This window comes from Nesoenas mayeri, assembly GCF_963082525.1.
Source record: "Nesoenas mayeri genome assembly, chromosome: 2".
NCBI classification, from domain to species: domain Eukaryota; kingdom Metazoa; phylum Chordata; class Aves; order Columbiformes; family Columbidae; genus Nesoenas; species Nesoenas mayeri.
Window position 1 is genome coordinate 141,573,736 of NC_137543.1, and position 21,448 is coordinate 141,595,183.

At 42.0% G+C, this 21,448-nt stretch overlaps 1 protein-coding gene across 1 annotated transcript in view; it reads right to left on the minus strand.

The window, feature by feature from the left end:
• Window positions 1–16,444: 16,444 nt before the first annotated feature.
• Window positions 16,445–21,448, minus strand: part of FAM171A1 (family with sequence similarity 171 member A1) — a gene marked incomplete at its 5' end in the record, with an annotated part of 87,541 nt that continues 82,537 nt past the window's right edge. Inside the window, 2 exons of the mRNA XM_080340253.1 lie at window positions 16,445–18,225; window positions 18,891–19,005. Of these exons, the coding sequence (XP_080196379.1) occupies window positions 16,533–18,225; window positions 18,891–19,005 (1,808 nt within the window). The 3' untranslated portion in view covers window positions 16,445–16,532. The remainder of the gene's footprint in view (window positions 18,226–18,890; window positions 19,006–21,448) is intronic.

The window sequence follows — 21,448 nt, forward strand, 5'->3', positions numbered from 1 at the left end:
TTCTGAGGGTTGGTGGAGTTGTTTAAAGGTCATAATTTTTTCCTTGTCTGTTTACTATAATAAACCTCCTGTGCCCAAAGCCCTTCTGCCATTGAGCATAAAGAGCTATTTAGAAAGAACTGAGAGACCTTACAAAGCCAGGCTCAGCAGGGTGGATTCAGGTGCAATAAATAATTTTTTTCTACATACACACTAACAAAGCTATTCTGTAAACAGCACCTTATTATGAAACAGAACAAGTACAGCATAATGCATCTAGCAGGAGCAAGCTGCAGACACAGAATGGGAGAACAGCAATGAGTCACACAACATACATAATCCTGCATCTAAAAAACAGGAGCAGAAGCAGAGGACAAAGACATTTGCACAGTCGAGAGCTATAAAACGGTATTTTCTGCTGCAGTCATTCAGTGCTCAGGAACATAAAAACAGGAAATAAAAAAAGAAAATCAAAATTATACATAAATATATATACAAACCATGGTTTTTTGTGGTCAGCTTATACAGAAATATTTTCACAAATGTCAAGAAACAGCCTGAAAGTAACTTCATTTACAAAGCAATCCTACAAGAGACTGTCACACAACACACACAACACATACTCTACCTACTTCTAAAAAAGTGAGGTTAAAATAGCATAAAATACTGATAGGCAGCAATGGAGACCATTCAGAATTCAGCAAGTCAGTTGACACAGTCATAGTCTCAAGTATGCTTGAGACTGCTCATAAATTGCTTAGGTATATAAAACCTAATCTAAAAGCTCAAAGCTAACTTTAAAGCTACTTCAAAAATTAATATACCATTGTAGGAAGAAAACAGAGAATAGTTAGACTTCTATTACCACAGGTTAATGTCCCAGATGAAGAGTAGATCTTTGTATTTTCTGTAATGTAAGATTTTTCTTTTTATTTGATGGAATTTGTTCAAATACTTCAGCCTGCAGACAAATAGTAGCAAGCAAGAGTCTCAAAGACTACAGGAAAATAAAGTAATTCAGAAGTCAATATTAGACTTCATGCATCACAAACAAGATAGAAAACTGATACTAATACCTAGAGGCTTTTTCTGCTGGAATGCTCTACCACTAATTTAATTAAACTTCATATTACTTGGAAGCATTCACTTTCATATTCAAAGATTAATAAAGCAGCTTCTTTGAAATACTCATTAAAATACATCTGTGATATTCAACAAAAACCAGTTTTGGGGAGAATGGTGTACAGCCTGCAGCCACAGTACTTGTCCCTCAGAGCTCAGCAAGACCCAAGTTGGAATAGAGCAGCCAAGCAGTGATTCAGAACACACCAAAGTGCAATTCTTTGTGCCCTGGCTGCTTCTCACACGCTGCCACCGCAGCCTGAGCATGTGGCCACCAGCCTGGCTACGCTGCAGAGGGCAGTGACCACTTGGTCCGGCTCCCAAACACGAGAGAAAACTGTAGCAGGAGTAGATACAAATGAATTCTAGACAGGCATCAGTTATGGGACGATCTTGCCTGTCATGTCAGGTTGGCTCCTACAAAGTCCAATGAACATTCTCTGCTCTCAGCAGTGTTACTTTTAAGTATTTGGGAATCATCAACTGTGGCATATTTATGCAAATAAACATAACAAAAGCCCCAAGATAGTAAACGCTGTTTTGTCCCTTTTTAATATCTCGGATTTATATTACTGTAAATATTTTTGACACAACTGTTTTAGCATGCATGCCATGAATTCACTGACAGAGCAGCAAGCATAAAAGTTTTCCCCTCTCCTGCCTTTTAGACAACTCAGTCACCTAAGTCTCTTAGATTTCTCTTACCACATTTATGATGCAGAGCTGCTTGTTGCCAAGCAAATCCAAGAGGCAGGAAACGACAAACAGCGTACATCCTCAAACATCAATCACCTACAGAGACGCTCTCAACCAGATGAATGAGAAATTCATGAGGAAGATATTTGTGTAAGAGTGTACAGATTACCCTATTTCTATTTTAGGTTACTCCAGCCATTCCTAGTTGTGACAACAAAGCATTTTCTCTGCAATCATGTTTTCTAACACTGTCCACCCCCCAAAAAGTAAATCTAAATTAAGTCAATTTTTAGAACACATTAATCCCACTTCCTTGCCCCAAGAGCCCCCAGCCACTGAGCAAGTCAGACCCTTGGCACCTTGTGCCAGGACGAAGCCAAACGTCGCCCGGGTGTGAGGGCTTTACGGCAGCTGCCTCTCCTGTCAGCTCGCCAGCAACTGGAGACAGCGCCTGATCTGCAGCGTGGGAAGATTTAAGACGCAAGGCTGGTGGAGAAGGACCTACAACCACAACAACAGCGTCTGCTCCAGCTCACGCCTTGGTAAAACATGCGCCCTGCTCTCTGCAGCGTGGGGATTTAGAGGTAATATTTCCTTTTTGGACAATGGGTGCCGTTGAGGATGAGTATCTGCACGACAGACGGACACAGACGATGCCCGGACAGGTGCGCGGGTCGGGTGGGGAGCGTGTGTGGGGTGTGAGGGGGCACCGGAGGGACGGGCTCCGCTGGAACCAGCCAAAAGAAGCAGGGGAGCACGGGGACGCTTCCCCGGAGCACCGTGACCCACTACGGTGTCTTCCTAACAGGAAAAAAACAAAGGAAAACAAAACAAGAAAAGCCCCCAAATCCTGAAACAGCATAGACAACAAAACAGGATCTGCCCTCGCTTTTCATGCCGGCTTTTAAGGCCCGTGTCCGGCAGGGTAGCGCCAGACCCTCAGACCGCGGGCCTGGCCCCCGCCTCTCCCTTCGGCAGTGGCCGCCCCCGGAGGGGCGAGGGGGGCCGGGGCGAGGGGGGCCGAGCCGGCGGCACCGCAGGGCGGCGGGTCCTGCCCGCCCGCGCACGCTGCCACCCGCGGCAGAAGGCGGCCCGGGGGAGGGCGCAGGCAGCCGCCGGGGGCCCCTCGGCCGCGGCCGGCACCCGCGCAGGCGCCGCGGAGGAGCAGCGGGCCGGGCCGGGCCGGGCCGGGCAGGCCGGCAGCGGCTGACAGCACCGCGGCTCACACGCCCTTGCACTCCGCTGCCCGCCCCGGGCCCTCTCCGGGCGGCGATGGGAGCCCGGCCCGGCCCGCCCTGCGCAGCGGCCGCAGACACGGGGGCTGCCTCCCCGAGCTGTGCCCGCCCGGCCCGCAGCGCGGCCCTACCCCTTGGCGTGCTCGGCCTCCTCCTCATTGTCGCCGTCTATGCCGCAGGTGTCCTGGTCATCCAGCTCCAGGCTCTGCTGGCTGGCCGCAGACTCGCTGTCCTCCGCCATCACGGGGGAAGGAGGGAGGGAAGGGGGCGGGGGAGCCTCTGAAAGGAACCGGGGCGCACGGGCAGATGCAGTCTGGAGGAGCTCCCTCTAGCTGCTGTCCTCCCCGTGCTGCCGGAGGGGGCGGAGGCCGCCCAGCCCAGCCGCTCCCGCGGGGGCCGGGGTGGGGCTGTGCCCTGCCCTCTCCTGCCCACTTCTTTCCCTCGCTCCCGGCCGCCGTCTGTCCCTCCCTCGCCCGACATCTACCCGCGCTCCTTGCCTCCCGCGGCCCTCATGTCCCCTCACCGGGTCGGCGCTGCTTCCTTCGCCAGGGAGGCCCGAGGCGGGGGCCCGGCGGTGGCCTCACCGCAGCTCGCAGGACGGCCAGGGCCCGCTCGGTGGGGCGGCCGCTACCGGGCCTCGGCAGCACCGGAGCGCGCTTTGCCAGGTCCCCGTGTTTTCTTCTCACACCATCAGTACTTCGACGGCAAAGCTGCTGCTGGCAGCCGCAGCCGCGGCCGCCGTGGCCATCCCCTGCACGGCGGCGGGCTCCCGCAGCGCTTGGTGTTGTCACGGAGCCTTTTGTATTTCTACAAGCTTCATGCTAGAAGAACTGGAGTCGAACGGTAATGACCCGAACCCAGGAAAACAACTGAAGAGAAACTTGTATTAATTATTTGAACTCTCATGATTTTCAGGGTCATATCAATAATTCTGGATGAGATTCAGAATTTCTGAGTGCTTGGTTTAGCAGTGCTGCCAAACATCACATTAATACAGAGGAACAGCATGCATCAGTTGTAATTTCTTCTTATCCCCACCACCCTCTTGGAAGTCATTTAATGTGAGGCACATACTGCTTCCTCCCATTTTGATTTAAGGTGGTGATTTAGATTACTTATTTTTGATTTAAGGTGGTGTAACGTTAGATACTGCAGGTGATATGTCAAGTAAAAGATCTCACTAGCCGAGCAGAAGACAGCTAGATACACCTCCAGCTATGCTCTCAGTCAAACTCTGAAACAACCCGTGTTGAGCACCAGCTCTGGGCCACTCTATCCCGCAACACGTGAGCTGCCACAGGAACTTGTAATTCAAATGCATCAGATCCTCAGCAAGTCAAAGGCAGACAGTATAATGGTAAAAAAATCAAAAGCCTGGGTCACCCTGACAGCTATATTTCATCAACGATGATTCTCCTAAACTGCCTCCCAGCTTCTCTTGGTCTAAGTTGTCAGTTGTACCATACGGGAAGGACCACCCTCCTGCTGCCAAATAATCACTGAATATTTGCCTCCTGTCGCAGGTGGACTTCTGAGAGCTCCTTCAGCTTTGTCATGAAATGACAGAGGCAAAGATGATTCTGAATGGATAATGGAGTATGGATTGAAATACTAGCTGCAGTGACTGGAAAATTCAAGGGTAATAAATCAATGAGGCTAGAAAATATTCAACCAGCACATTCCAAATAAAATAAACCATGACATAGTACACATATCTTTTAAAAACAGCAGTTTTCCCTGAATATGGCTCATTGTTAAGCTGGTGTTGATCTTCCATACATGAGCAAAAGGAGAGAGGAAAAAAAAAAGTCTAGGCAGGTGGCCTGCTCTCAATGATTGCAAAACTGACGGAGTCTATAATTAACACTTGGCCAATTATGACCTCCTAATGTCAAGCTGTTGCTGTAGTTCAGAGGGGAAATGTGCCTTTCATGTTACCACATTTTGAAATGACCTTTAGAAGCGAGCCTTCAGTCAGTTGTACTGTATATGTATATGTATAATCTTCAGTCAGTTGTACTGTATATGAAAGGAAATCTCAAAACAAAGGAACAATACCCAGTAGTTTTCAATAACAAAACCCAATTGTTGTGAGCAGCTGCCCCACAGCCTGGAGAGAAGTTAATCCAGTGATTACTAATTATTTTCTTCCCCTCATAATAATGTGTAGGAGAAAGTGAAGAACAGTATGTCAATGACTAAACAGCTCTATTGAATCACTGTCTTGGAGAAACTGTGGGTTTAACCATCTTCTGTCTTTTACCACGATTTTCCTCACTTCGCTGAGATAAATAGAGTGTAGGAAGCCTGGATCTTAACTCTTCTTGCAGTTCACAGGGACAATAAAGAGGCAATACGAATCTCTCCCAGGAAGCTCCCACTTGCTCGCCCCTGCTAGAAGGTCTCCCTGGCAGGAAGATCAGGAGGAGCAGAGCTGCAGAACAGCACTGTTCTAGACTTTATAGTATACACAAAGAATATCCTTATGGATATTACATTTTATCTCTCCTGGGAGGCACAACTGAGATTACACTCCAGATTTGACTGTTACAAGGCCAAATTACAACACTGAATCTTGCTTTGCATTTCATGAACATGTGAGTTTTGGCTATACCACAAGTAGAGAAGTTAACCAGAAATGAGAGGTACACATCTGTCTGCCCTGAGGATTTCTGATGTAGCTTCTCAAGTTACCAGACAGATTCCCAGAGTGTTTAAATTCACTTTACAGACACTGCTTAGCAGCTGTGCTATGGCATAGATGTTGGCTATCACATGTATAGATATCCTCCCAAAATCGAGGAGCAAAGATGTATCCCTGAATTTTAGGACCCCACATGCTGAACCATGGTGAGGTAATGGGGAATGCTGTCAGTTTACCGTGAGGACAGCATGCATGTGCCTGAATAAGCTTTCTGTGGGCATCTGTACATCTGAAGCCCCTGTGGCCGCAGGTGGCTATGTCCAGGAAGCCCCCAGACTGCTGCATTCGAGTGATGCAGATACAACCCGCACATGTGCACCAGTCTAAGCAGACCATCAAAATCTATCAGAAATGTTTCATTTTAAACTTACCAGGTAAAATGTCTGTGTTTGTGAAGGTGTGAATTTACTGGTTTTAAATGACTAAAAAGATCTCTTCTTAGATGTACCAGGAAGACAGAAGCCTTTTATTTTACGAACATTAAAAAGAAGAAAGCACAGTCATCTTACACAAAAGCCAAGAAATGAATAATAAAGGAAAACAGACTTCCTAATCAGGAGATACACTTCACTTAATACTGAACAGCATATCATTAAATCAATTGAAATAATTCCAGCATTTGATGAATTACTCATTGGATGGTTGGTTATTTTCATAGATGTCCTTACAGCCTTAGTAGTGAGTCTAGGTTTGCTGCTAGATGTAGCCAAAATACTCAGCTACTTATCGCAACAAATTGGAAGAAAGGAAACAAGAAAGGAGAATAAGAACGGAACGGAACGGAACGGAACGGAACGGAACGGAACGGAACGGAACAGAACAGAGCAGAATAGAATAGAATAGAATAGAATAGAATAGAATAGAATAGAATAGAATAGAATAGAATAGAATAGAATAGAATAGAATAGAATAGAATAGAATAGAGGTTGGGTTAGGTTGAGTTGGGTTGGGTTGGGTTGGAAGGGACCTTCAAAGGTCATCTAGTCCAACCCCCAATATTACCAATGTAGCTCTGCTCAGCTGCCCCCACCACTGTCAGCCACTGAGGAACAGACCAGTGTACAGGAGACCCTCTGCACCACCACAGATCCCAGCCTTCTGGATCTTCGTCCATCCTACTTTTCTTTCCAGGTTCTGTCTCTATGATTCTCATCACAGATGCAGTCATGGGCCTGTCATGGCTACACAAAATGAACTTTTGCCTCCAATTCTGAGAGGCTTTGAGCTGGCTTGAATGTAAGCACATGAGTATAGGCCCAGATCCACAAATGGACTTTGGTGTCACCATGTTTAACTTTTTCCTAGTTAACTCCCTCAGCAAAATCCAGGACTCAGAATGAAGTCCTACAAACACTCAAGTACTCTGGGCATTTCAGTGGCCGACATAAGTTCAGAAGAACTCCGGACCACCAATAGAGGAGCCATTGAAGCTTGGTAGTGAGAAATACTGAGGACTGGGAAGCCTGAACTCCCAGGGCTGTACAGGCTTTGTCAGATCTCACCTGTTGGATGAACCATCAAGTGAGACTGTGCAGCACGTGGTCAGGGTTGTACCCTTCTTCTTCTTCTTGCTCTTCTGCGACTGTGTTCTGAGTATTAAACACTGCGGAAGAAAAGTCCCTGAAATTTTAATGCAGTCACAGGATTGCTCCTACCTTTACACAGCACATTGAAATATCAATGGCGTTTATCATTTAAAATTGATTTGATATTGCAAGTAGTAATAATAAACAACTTGGTATGAACTTTTTGTTATCTTGTAAGTTGGAAACAAAACTGATCCAATTTGAAAATTAGCTACTTTTAGTGTTTTCTCTATTTTTCTAATAAATATTTTTTAAAAATTAGTTATGGAGCAAATATGCTTAGACTTTGCTCCAAACAAGTGTCTACTAGTTCTACCTCACAACAGTTGTTTTTATTGGCTGCTCTTTGTGCTGAGCATTTAAATACTACCATCTTCAATCCTGAATGAGACGCAAGGGTAAGCAAATACAGATTCAAAATACACTGAACCAATGCACCAAACTACATCTATATGCTTGTCTCAGCTAACACCAGAACAGGTAGCAAGGGCTAGGGAATGAAATGAGCTTGCAGTCCCGTGTGTTACACCCTTGCTTCCATGTGAGATCACGTCTCTGGTCTTTATGTTTGTCTCTCTCACGTCACATCTCCCCAGGTTCCCACTGCACACCACGCCTGGTGAGCTGCAGCCTTGCCCGGCTCCCACTGCCCACTTGCTGCTGGCCCGTGTTGGCTGCAGCATTCCAGCTGGGGCCAGGCTCTCTCAAAACAGCCCACTGACATGCTTTTGTTGTTGTTGTTGTTGAATTCCATTTTAAAATGCACCTCGTACCATATCCCTTCTATTTTACATCTTACTTTTTGCACTGAAGCACCTACTTCTCTATGCTGGTGCTTGCATTGGCAAGGGCTGTGGGCTATAGAGTGTTAAAAAGGGGTTAGAAATTTACATACATAGTGAAAACATTTTGTAGCATTAAAAAAATGTGTATGATAAATACAGGCCCTCATGATTAAGGGTGTAAGTGATAAGGATAGAAAGAATTTTATCCTGGGGAGTTATTATCAGTGGTAGAGATTTCTTCCCCTTTTTTATGAAGCATCTATTTTTGATGACTGTTGGAAACAGGGTACAAGACTTGGATAAAACACAGATTCAAACTGGTTCCAGCATTGCAATTCCTCTGTTCCTAGGGTTTCTAACTGCCAAAGGTAAAAAATAAATTAATAATATTTTACACTAAAAGATATTTAATAATCAGAACTGACACTTAAATAATGATTATTACACATATATAATATTTTGCATTTCTATACCTATTTTTTTCCTAACTTTTTCAGACCCTTCTCAAACTACATATATGAATGAGAATTAGTGGTGACAGATGGACAAAGATCGTGTTGACACTGGTGCTGCAGGAGCTCTGACCAATACTCAGCAATTACTTCTGCACATCCAATCTTCAAATGAATCCAATTTACTCCTGTCAGCTCCTAAATCAGTTTTCCCATCAGCCTTTTACAGTTCCCTCACATCCATGTGCCTTCTGTTTCCTAATTTTTGCAGGTACAGCCAAGATGCTTGCTTTCCTTGATTCTGGACCGAGGGAGTGATAGGTATATGAATTAGTCTTAAATTCTGAGTTTCAGAGTTTTCTTTTTGTCTGTTTCTGATAGTTCTTTATCCCCAGCAGAAGGGACTCTTTACTGTAATAGATGTACATCTTTTACTGCTAGAGCAAAGAGGCTACAGCCTGACTATAAGTCTCAGATCAGAGTGTTTCTAACAGACTAGAAGTACATGTCTGATTTGCCCTAAGGTATTTAACACTGTTAGACACCCTGAAAGGGGAGACTAGAGTCTGGAAAACTTGAGAATATTGAGTAGGATAGTTCTCAAAATTCAAGTCTGGAGAAAGAAACTTGAAAATCTGGCTATCCACAACCCCCACGCAAGTGTTGTGTCTATCAGATACTTTAGTATTCAGTTACCTATTTCCATCAGCATAAATCACTTTTATTAGGAAATGTGCTCTTCCAGTCTTGGGAGACTACAGTTTAATGACAAAGAGATCTTGGATGAGAATAGTATTTTATGACCAAGAGTGGTGACAACCGCTGCCACCACTCCTCATGGTGACAACCTGCTGAGGGACAATATGTTCTTACTTCTGGGTAGATGCTGTATTTCCTGCATTTCCAGGATAGGTGACGGAAAATAAATTCCAATGTTCTTCAGCTTACTCCAACTAGAAGTACCCCAGTAACATACAAATCAGTTAAATGGATACTGCTAATAAAGGTTCTGCATACCTTCTGGGTGGTTAGAAGCAGATGAACAGTGTTGTTTAGGATGCACACCTACTGTATGGAGAATCACATTGAATTAAACAGCATCTCTTGGACACAGTGTCTTCCCTATGAAGAAAATGGTAAATCAGGCTCTATTATAACTCTTCCATTTCTATGCAAAATTTCGGGGGATTTTGTAGTAAGATTTTACTCTTCAGAATTTTACAGCTTTCTGCAGAAGAAAAGCCTCTGTCAAATGTTTCAACAATTGCTGAATAAATTACTTGAAATATAGACACCAGAAAAGCTTTAATCACAGAATTTAGACATCAAGTCTAGGCTGGTAGGCAAGTGTGATTAAATCTCATGGAAGGCAGGGGCATTGGCACAGCAGAAATTCAGCTTCAAGCACAGCTTTGACCCTGCAATGTCAGACCACAAGGACAATTATGTTAATTAAAGCAAGTCTTCATGAACTCTTATGCTGGTTATTCCAGTCAGTCTAGGTGAGTGGCCTTTACTTTGGCATTGCTTGATGTTGAAATGTTTTAACTAGCATTTAAGCCAGCTTTTATACTAAAAGCATTTATATATGTACATATATATGCACATGCATGCACATAAATTTATGTCTACTTCGGTGATTTCAAGGAATAAAAGACCAATCCAGCTTTCAAAACACTTCTCATATGGGGGAACTTGGCTGTCCTGGTCTGCTTCCCCCATTGTTATTGTGTTCTTTGATACAGAATTATGAGGTGTTAAATTTAAGGTGGAGCTAATCAAGTAGACAAAAAGAGGCAGAGGGCTTTAGAAAGCTCACCCTCACCAATACCTAAACATAGCTGTACTGACAAGACACTGGAGCGTCACAATGTATGTCCCATCCATGTCGGCTTCACAGCATGGCACAAAATTGAAGGTGGTATCAGGGCCTTGGTTTTATAGAAGGGGCATTCCCAGAAGGGGAGAGGGAAACTGAGGCCTGTAGCCTCTCTCATCTCCAGGGTCTGGGGCCACCGGGAGAAAGGCCCTGCCCTAAGCATGGCGGTAAGGGTAGTGTGTGAGCAAATCTCTTGCTGTGTTACTTTCTTTGGATACATGTTTTCCTGACTTTAAGATGTGGTTCCAGCCTCTCCTTTTATTGATGGAAAACTTCCAAAAGAAGCGTATAGGGAATAGAATCTACCTGGACTAGCTTGTGGTGCACGTGTCACAGCCGCAGCTGTGAGGTCCAGCACACCAGCAGGACAACCATGGGTTTCTTCTCAGCGAGAGGAGAAGCTCAGGCAAACACTGCTGGGAGCACACGTGAAAATCTGGTGAGGGCTGGGGAGAAGACAGTCCTGACGCAGCAACATCAAGGCTTTTTTAAAGCCCCACAACCACTAAATCACAAAACCTTTAAAAACCGACGCTGATAACAGGAGGCATTTGAAATAATTTATTCCAGCTTTGAAGCCCAACATCTCTCACAGCCATTCCTTTGAAAGTGGGATTTCTCATCCCACAGCAGCATTTCAAGCACTGTTCCCTACCTTTATAATGTAAAACCAGCAGGATGATTCCTCGGTTTGGTTTATTCAGGAGTTCATATCTTTGTGTATCATATCATACACAAAGTACTTCTCTCCACAATTACAAAAATAAACTGTAAACAAGTATTTCACCTGTACCTCCTTGTCATCATCACATTTTCCTTCCCTGCAGCTGTAAGTTTCCAAGACAGAAGAGATATTTAATGATCAAACATACTAACTGGCACCATTTATTCCTAGAAGAAAAGCACATCAATAAAACAACAAGTACATCAGCTAAGTGATAATAGCCCAGGTGCCACATTTTGCAAGCTAATAGCCAGTGGATACCAGATGATTACTGCTAAAAATAACCAGATGTCCTTTCTGTTATTACTGTCAAATAGAAAACAGTACCTGGTGTCAGTTTACCAGTTGGAATTACACGAGTAACATTAAAAAAATGCTCCCCTAGTCTGAAAATGGCACTTGCCTACTGCCTACTCATCTAACCAAAGCTCCGGTTCCAAATGGTTTGCAGCCTGGAAATGAAAATATCAGACATAATTAATGAAAATATCATGTGTGCATATATATCTATCATGATATAGGATATATCATCGTATTATATATATCATATGAGTAAGGTTAGCACTGAACTGCCACCTTACATTTGTCTATGAGCAGAGGAACAGGAAAAGAATATTAATTGATTTGGTCTTATTTTTTTCAACTTTTGGAATAATTAGTAGTTAAAATTGTTTCAACTTTATTTTAATCTAAAATCAAGGTGTTATTCACAAGGTGAGAGAAAACAGGCACTTTTACACTTGAACACACTACCCTGCCGTCAGTGATGATGCATTTTGATTTGAACGGAGCTATTAGAAGCTGAACACCATCCCAGCTAAGGTGCTGGGCAAGCTCTCTCAAGCCGACAGGGGTCTCTGCGTTCCATTAAACAATTGTTGATCCTGTGCCAGCTGCCTACTGGTGTTACTGAAGTTAAACACTGTGATTACATTGAAATGATAAACTGTTTTATACACAGTATATATGGAGATACTGTTCACCACCAGGTGGCAGATATTCTAAGAATTTCAAATGCTGAAGAGACACACACGGCAGCACTGATTAAAAAACCTCTTACCTGTTGCCCATACATTTTAGAGAAGCAAATGGACATTCTTCTTGTCTGACCAAGTCCAAGGATGTACTGGGTGGATGTTACCATGCCCCATATTACAGCCTATTGATAGCTTAAGAGGTACTGTGTGATGAGGAGCGGCTGAGGGAGCTGGGGCTGTTCAGCCTGGAGAAAAGGAGGCTGAGGGGAGACCTTATCAGTTCCTACAACCACCTGAAAGGAAGTTGTAGCATGGAGGGTGTTGGTCTCTTCCCCCAAGTAGCAAGTGAAAGGATGAAAGGAAATGGCCTCAAGTTGCACCAGGGATGGTTTAGATTGCATATTAGGAAAAAAATCTTCATGGAAAGTGTTGTCAGGCATTGGAACAGGCTGCCCAGGGAAGTGGTGGAATCGCCATCCCTGGAGGTGTTTAAAAAGTGTTTAGATGAGGTTCTTAGGGACATGGTTTAGTGCCAGAGTTATGTTATGGTTGGACCAAATGATCCTGAGGGTCTCTTCCAACCGAAATGATTCTACGATAATGAGCTTTAATCTTCAGATGTATTCTCCTTGGTTTAGAAAAAATAATGCCTTTTTTTGTTCACTAGGGACCTTCCTAGAGAAAGAGTAAATATCTAATCCAACACTTGCTCATTTACACATGCACTGTTCTGTAGGCTAAATCCCACATGGGTCATGTAATTTTTTACCAATTTCAACAATGTTGGTTTAGGATATTGACATAAGATTGGTCCCCTGGAGCATTCATGGATAGACTGAAGGGCAGAAAATGAAAACACTGCCGATGTATCTCAAGAGTGCTTAATTCACTCTACTAAAGCTACTCGGTCCCCCCTGTAAGAGAGAAAACCATCATGAGTAATTTCTAAATGGTGGGTTTCTTTGTAAACTGTTAATTTAAGCTCAGTACCAGAATTTTGTATATTTGTGCAGTGTGTTTGATTGCAAATGCTGTGAGGCAGGAACCATTTTTTCCCTCTATTTGCAGAAGTTTTAGCATGCTGGTACCCTGACAAAGCACTTAATCAGATAATAAAAGGTCATTATCACAATCAGTCAAGGTGCTTTACAGACACTTCAAAAAGCTTTGAGAAGCAAGTGTTTCAGCAGGAACAAAGTGGGAGTTGGGGGAAAATCACGAAGTGAACAGACTCTTAACGAATATATTATCTTCCAACAGGCCCTATGATACAAATGGACTTTGGATAATATAACCTAAGACTTAAAAATTATCTTTACTCTTTCACTCATTATCCATTTGAAAATCTTGACTGCTGGTAGATTAATTGAACATCCGCTCCTAGTATTTTTTAAAGTCAAATATATTTTCATTACTTTTGCAAGCTTTGTTGTTACAACTTTTTGCATTTTTTTCCCTGCTAATACTTGCCATCAAAAATAAGAAAGCATCTGGTTTTCTAGGCTATCTTCTACATGGACTAAGATCACTTGGAGCTGCTGATGCCAAGACCTGTTCAAGTTATACTTTGTTCTCTGTGTTTTATAACCCTTATTGGTGCTTGCTTCACTGTGCAACTGCAAAATACAAGCAACAAATTTCTTCATATTTTACCAAAGTACCTTTCTCAGTATGTTTTTGAAAACTAACACACAGAACTTGTCACTGGACATTAAGATTAGACAAAATGTACAATGGACACACTTCAATCTCAACCCATAATCTGATCTTTGTTACTCTCTTCCAATTTCATTTAACATGTAGCTCAGATGTGCTGGATACACTGAGAATTAGATTTCATAAACTGTATTCTGCAAAATCAAACTACTATATGGCTGGTGATATCACAGCAATTTAAAAAGCACTGTTTTAAAGAAGATTTGCAAAATATCTACTCTGTGTTTGTTGAAATATGTTTGCTGTAGGAGGAGCACAAATCATCAAACCATCAAATGATGTGCTTTGAACATAAAGCCAACACAATTAAAGAAAGAAACCACTGCAATTTAATAGCAACAATCTCACTTTACAAGATAATAATGATGGAAAATTTGCAAAGGAATCTGAAAAGGAATGTAATTCAAAATGACAGACTTAAGACAACAGAAAACTGAAAATTAAATAGCATAATAATTCTAGTATGCAGAAATTTTAACCATGTTTACTTGATGCAGCATACTGATCAATAAGTGACACTGTATTACCACCATCTGATAAATACTATTCCTTTAAAGTAGTATTTTTCTGTTCAGCGACCTTGCGCAGACTGACAATAAGTAACCTGGGCCCCAGAGCCAGTTCACACATGGTCAGTAGCAAATTTCCTGAACAGAACAGGAAAGGACCGGGAACGTATGTGATGACTAAAACATAACTTACTGCTAATATGGTGATATCAATATTCAATGCACTCCACAAATATTATTTTAGATTTAAGACATATACCACTTCCAAAAGTGAATTAAAGCAAAACAGAGGTGATGTGGCTTTGTGGATGGAGAGGAGCACTGGACTGGGAACTAGGAAATCGGGCTCGAGCCCGGACTCCCAGGTAAGACATTCAGTAAAATGGAAATTACAACACTGGCCTCCTAAGAAAACCTTGAAATCTACTTTAAAAAAAAGAGCAATGAATCTGAATCAGGGCTTATTATTAAAAATGAAATAGAAACTACAGAACACTTTCTCTAATCATTTTAGAGATTACGTACTAATTATTAAGCATGACTGCTGCTAATGCTGCGTAAAAAAAAATTGAATGATACATGATAAACTGAAAGTAGACAAAGGATTCTACAAGAGTGGATGTCACATGCTTTCTGTTCTTTGAACCCAATTCATGAAGAAGTGAGAAGTGTGCAGTAAGTATGAGTACCAACAGAAATCTCAGAAAGAAAACTGGTCCCACAGGAAGCATGACTCCATAGAGAATTTTGGTGATTCCAGGATTTCATTTCCAAAGTCTCCAGTGATACTTTAGCAAATAGTTACGTATTTATCAAGATAGGGAGGATACATTTCTGGAAAGGGGCCTAAACTTCAGTATCGGCTGAAGTTCATGAGAACTGCATAAGAAAGTGTGTCACTAAGTCACACAAGCATAAATATGCACAGCAAAAGTGAAACCCAAGTATTTTTCTTATTAAATAATCTAAAAGAATGTGGTGACCACTAGAGGAAAAAATCCACAAAGATATTTTTTGCAGTTTATTTTCAATTATAATTTTTGGATAACCAAGCAGCTCTGTAAAGAGAAAGCACAGAAGAGTCACTCTGGCACTTTTGGATAGTACAGTTTTTTTTCCCAAAATTTTTCTAGACACATTCAGTCCACTTGCTCGGTCCATAGTCCATTTTATATGAGCATGATTAGCTCATATGATTCCAGAGGAAACTAACAATATATACAGTCAATGAAACTATCTTCTTGGCTACTCTGGGCCCTTTAAAATGTCTTCTAAGTCTATCCTGGCTAAACAGAATCCACAATATACATGATAGCTACAGAATACACTGTACTGAAATGAGAAATTCTCAGCACAAAATGGGACTCTTGGCATGCAGCTTAAAATAAAAGGTAGAAGTCCAGAAGTTTATAAAATCCCAAATGGGGTCAATTAAAAGGAGTTAGCAAAAGAAGGGACTGTTCATTGTTACTGTAAAAAAGGCACTTTGAGTAAATGGGACCAGAACTGGAGGAATCTTAGTCGACATAAAGTTCAGTTTGGTTTCATAAAAAGGCTTCAATGCTAAGGGATGCTACTCAAGTTTCCTGTAGTTTTACATTAAAATAAATTGCTGAGTAGTTTACAGTAAAGGACATAAAATGTTTACAACCAACTTGTAAAATTAAGAAAAGCATAGTATAAGCAAAATATTACTAAAAGCAGCAATGCATAGCCTTTCATTGAGATAATGCACAATTCTGGACACCACGTGTCTAACTCTTGTTTTTAACATACTTTCAGTAGCATTATCCACGTAAAATTGGCCCACAAAACAAAAGCTTCACCAGCTCCCATTCATAAGGAGATTGAGGTCACAAACCAACCAAAACAATTCGTCAGTATTTTCAACATCCTGGCTGACCAATATAAAGTATATGAAATAACAATCACACTCTTTGTTCAGCTATCTCACTGGAGGCAGCCATTGAATCAGAGGAATGATTTTAAATCTTTTCTAACATTTACACAGTAATGCATTTAAGTTCTTTCAAATGTTGCTCACCACAGTTTGTTTTTTTTCTTCTCTCCACAACAAAAACAAAGGAAAAAAAAATAAATCAAGCACTTCCACAGAAAGAATATTTGGCAATTTTATACACCACAGAATGGTGGATTTTCACAATAGCTCACTTTAGATTGAAAGTCATTAGTGGTCTTTCCTCTCGTTTCTGCCAAGGACTCTTCTTATCTTCACCTTGGTCATCTTCCTCATCCTCCTCATCATCTTGACCTGATGTTCCGTGTTCAGGACTAGTTAATGGCTCTGGTTTGGTATCCCCAGTTCTTGTTTCCTCCTGCAGGCTGGGCAGCTGCACACCACTCCTCTTACTGGTGCCTTCTAGTAGGCATCGTAGAGCATTGTCCTCAGGGCTACACACTGCTGTTCCACACTCACTGCCACTTTGGTCCATGTCATCCAAGTACACGAGTTGTGTGTAAGCTGTGCTATCGGAAACCTTCCGCTCCCTCTGCCGGTGCTCTTGCTCTGGTGGGTGACTCTGTGGCGCAGACAGATGATCTCCTCTTCCCTTTCGGGCAGATTTTGGTTCATTCATGTCAACACCAGAGTCCAAACTGGCGTCGTTACTGCCGTTCCTACCAGCTCTTTGGAGATCGATGTATGAATGTCTAACGTGAGCATTTGAACGCCCATCTAGAGAAACAAACCATGCTCGAGGATGAGGCAATGGCTTTCCGCCTCCTAATTCCATCAAAGCCTTTTCTGTAAGAAGCTGCACCTCACTATTCATTTGAGCCAGGGATGCATCATTAAGTGAGGCAGGAATGGAAACAGATTCAGACATGGAAGCATTTTGTTGACTCCACTCCACTGCACCTGCATCTTGCAAATGCTGCTGAGATATTGCTTGGGATGCTAACTGTTGGGGTTGCAGCTGTTGGGGCGGGTGTGGAAAAAGCCGCGCGTGAGGGTTAGGAAGCTCAGCCTGAAGTCTTTCTATACCAATCTGCTGGTCAGCTGGGACAACCAGTGGCTGGCTAACAAAAGGGTGTTCTCCTGGCAATTTCATATAGTGACCTGGGATGACCAATGCAGGCAAAACTTTTCTGTAAACACTGTCGTTGACTTGGTCAACAGAATTGCAGCAGATTAACTGACCTGGTCGAGGGAAAGATGTAGGTCTTTCAAGGTGATCCACTGAACGAGACATCATACAATCAGTAGGTCTGCAGTCCAGCAGCTCTTTCTCAGGGGCTGAAGGTGGGGGGTATATTTGTTCCTGAATATTGTATTTACTTCCAGTAGCAATATGGTTCATAGATACTTGAATTTCTCTCTCTTGCTTTTCAAATAAAGGCTGAGACAGCATAGCATTGTAGCTTCTCCTGTACTCATCTTTGACAGGCGACTCATAGCCTTCAGCCGTTTCTGTAGATTTTCTTGGCTTTAAAGGAAAACTATCTGCTGATTTGTGGTAGTCTTTTCTTAGAGACCCGCTGGGAGTCAGGTCATCCAAGGAAATTCTGCTCTTGTCTTTCTCCTTGTCAGAGAGCAGTTCCTCTCGGGAGCTGAACTCCTGGGAAGTGCTGAATGAGTGTTTGAGCATAGGTGTGTGCATATCTGCTTCTCCACTAGGTGATACCATCTCCATGTGGACAGCACTGATTAATTCCTTTGCACCTGAGTTTTCAGTGTGTCCATTGCTAGCAACAGACAGCCCGCCAGGAAATTCTGACTCACGACGGGAAAATATTAAATTTATGTGGGACATAGAAGTTGCTTGATCCTTCTTAGAAGTGTCCAGTGCTGTGGAAAGTTGCAGTTTCTTATGATGCTGACGTGGTCTTAGACATTTTCTTCTATAAAAGTCAGTAATAAAAGAAGTTACACATTTATGACTGTCGTACACAGGAACAAGAACAGCACGTGTGTCTTAATGTGAGATTTTTAAGTAGCGATTAATATTAGGGGAACTGAGCTCTATTACATAACCTAATAATTAAAAGCTTATCCCAGAAGTGAAATTAAAATTAAAGAATAACTAATGTCCATTGGGAAATATCCCAAGCACCAATTACAAATTGGAGGAAATGTCTGGTGGAGGCAAATACAGAATCACTCATTAATATACACTTGCTGATAAAGTTTAACATTCATTTTAATATAAGACTAATAAAAAGATTACCTGCGAGTGCAGCACAGGCACAATGACAGAGATCTTGGACCTATGCCTATGTTTGATAGGAGGTTTCAGAACCTCTTACAAGGATAACACAGGTACAGGTGTGTGTGGTTCATTCAACTACCATCTTACCAAAGGAAGGGACTGTATATACTCCATGTAACTGGGAACATATGGAATTTGATTTCACTGTTTCTTCTTAAAGTGCATCTTTGCTTTTTTTTTCCTTTAACTTTTTTCCCCTCCAAGTAGAAATATTTCAATACAAAACTTTTAATTTTATGAACACAAAAAAGCTTATATTTCCAATATGAATGAAGTAACTAGGACAGTGAATCTTACCTGCAATAATACAAAAGAAGACACAGCAAGACTAGAAGTATGAGAGCCATCCCTCCTAAAATTGCCAAAAGAAACATTGTGTGATAGCTGGTAATGTCGTGTGTTACAACGGGACCTGGAAGGCCAGAAAAGAGAATTTAGATCTGTAACAACCTGCCAACAGGGAAAAGGAACAACACTTTAATCAAAGAGAGGGACATCTTCCCTTGTTATCAGGATGCTAAGTGAGCAATGCTGATGCTCGTAGCCCTGGTGCCTATTGAGCAGACCATCTCTGGAGAAGGGAGCAAGTTGTGGATAAAGCATGTGCTGGTTTTCATGACTGCAAGTCCAAATAGATCATTCTGTGGAAAAGCAGTTAGTTTCAATGGGAGCATGCATCAGTGAGTGCTGCCTTCCAGGTCCTGATGCCGACACAGTGCGCCAAAGCTCTCATCGCTGGAGAAAAGCCATCACAGCATCTTCCAGCACCGTAACGCACGTAGCAGCACTGCGGTCAACAACTTCTCCTTAACCAGACTTGTGGTGCTTTGCACTAAACAGTACAGACAGTGCAGTACAGGACCCACTGGAAGATGTGTTGGTGCTCTGAAGTCTCAATCAAGCCAAGCCAAGCAGATCTTCAGTAGCTTTAAAAAACAGGCCACTAGCAAAACAGTGTTGTATCTCCAGGTTTCAGCAACGCTTAATAAATGTTCTAACATATAAAGGAATGCATACATGTGGACAGCATCTGTTCACAATTATGCATGTGTAACCCTGTTGGTTTGTAAAATCCTTACCAGGATTTTGAAATAAAGGGCCAAATTTTTATCTGCAGGCAAGGAGGTACAGCACCAGCTGACCGAGTAACATGCATGTACTGTGAAGACCAGCAAACCTGAGCAACATTAACGTTCTAAATCACGAGGTTTGTAAAACCTAATCTGTGGATCTTGAGTGGTCTGTAGAGCCACTGCTAGGAACACAAAGCTCATTTTTGTCCATTTTTTTGAGATAATAAATCAAATAGATTCAATGAGGAGACAAAGTAAGCAAAAATACATTAACCTGATGAAAAAAGAACATCAAGTATATTGCATTTGGGAAACCTAAGTATTTATACATTCTGTTCCACCACTACCTTTACATAATTGATTGATACTGTTGCTTCAGGGCATTATGCAAAAAGAAGAGATAAATCACTTGAATTTTTAAAGGAAAATGTAGTTCCCATTGCAATAAAGTTTTAGGAACCCAGATTGTGCCCTTAGAAAGAAGAAAAAGTAAAATACAAGTGGAAATTCTGTCATACAAGTTAAAAAGCATGGACAAATAAGCCTGCTCCTGTTAAAGAGATACAGGCCTTCTAGCCTTTGAGTTGTAGGTACAATTTCATGACTAGTGTAACTTCCTTGCAGTCTGGGACAGAACTGTACTGGGAAACATTTGACTCAGAGCAGTTGCTTTTTCTTCAAGTACAATTATTTTTTAATATTCCATTAAGTTCAACGTGATAGCTTATTCAGATCTGCACCTGCATCTAAACTCTGTTCAGCAACACATCAGCTGAATATTCCAGCAGTTTCATTTAATATAACCTCAAATAAAAAGCCTTCAAATCATGAAACAACTTCATGGCATATACAAGCAGACTTTAAAAACAGTGCTCAAGTTAGAGTTTGTTTTGTTGGTTAGATATAGTTTATTTAGCTTGTACAGCCAAGGCAAGAATGTTTTCATTTCTACTGTATTGGGTTTTCATCCAGAAAACCTAATAAAGAAAATCTGTAAAAGGAGGAGATTTTTGTTTGTTTGACTCTTTAAAGAGTTACCTCTGATTATTGGTGGCTGAAGAGCTAATATTAAGAAATTTGAGGCAGCCATAGACAGTAAAAAGGAAGAACAAACTGCGACATTAACAACCTCCACAGGCACAGAAGTGCATATAATGCCCAGGTCAAAGTGATTTTCTACAATGAGGCCAAGAGGCTTGCAGATGGCAATCAGTCAGCTCACCTAGCAATGCCACTCTGCTAATATACCTCCTAGAATGTCTACACTAAGTTATTTGTGGTGTAAATTAATCAGTCACCAAGACGATGCAAAGCATCAGTCAGGGCAAAATGGGCATCTTCAGTTTAAAGGAAAAAAAGCTACAGTCAATCAATCCATTAGCAAACGTCTGACCCAGGATGGTGTTGGTCTTAGGTGAATCTATTTCTTTGGCAGTTTCTGTACAGAAACCTCACAGCATGTCTTTTTCTACCTGCTAAAACACCAATACGTAGATGTTATAACCCCCTCATTTTCTAGCAATGGCTCTACCAGGCAGCGGTGACACAAACGCATCAAAGCGGGAACACTTTAAAAAGTTTCCCATTGAAATGACCCAGAGGTTTTGAGCACAAGGCTTGCCCCCCACAATCCCCAAAAGATTTTAGCCTTTTACTTTCAGATTTCTGTTTTCTAATAATCCATTACTGATCAAGCTGTGGCATCTCAGATGAGGTCATTCTGAAAAATATAAACATTGTATATGAATAAATAATTACTGAATGCTAGCAACATCGATAAAA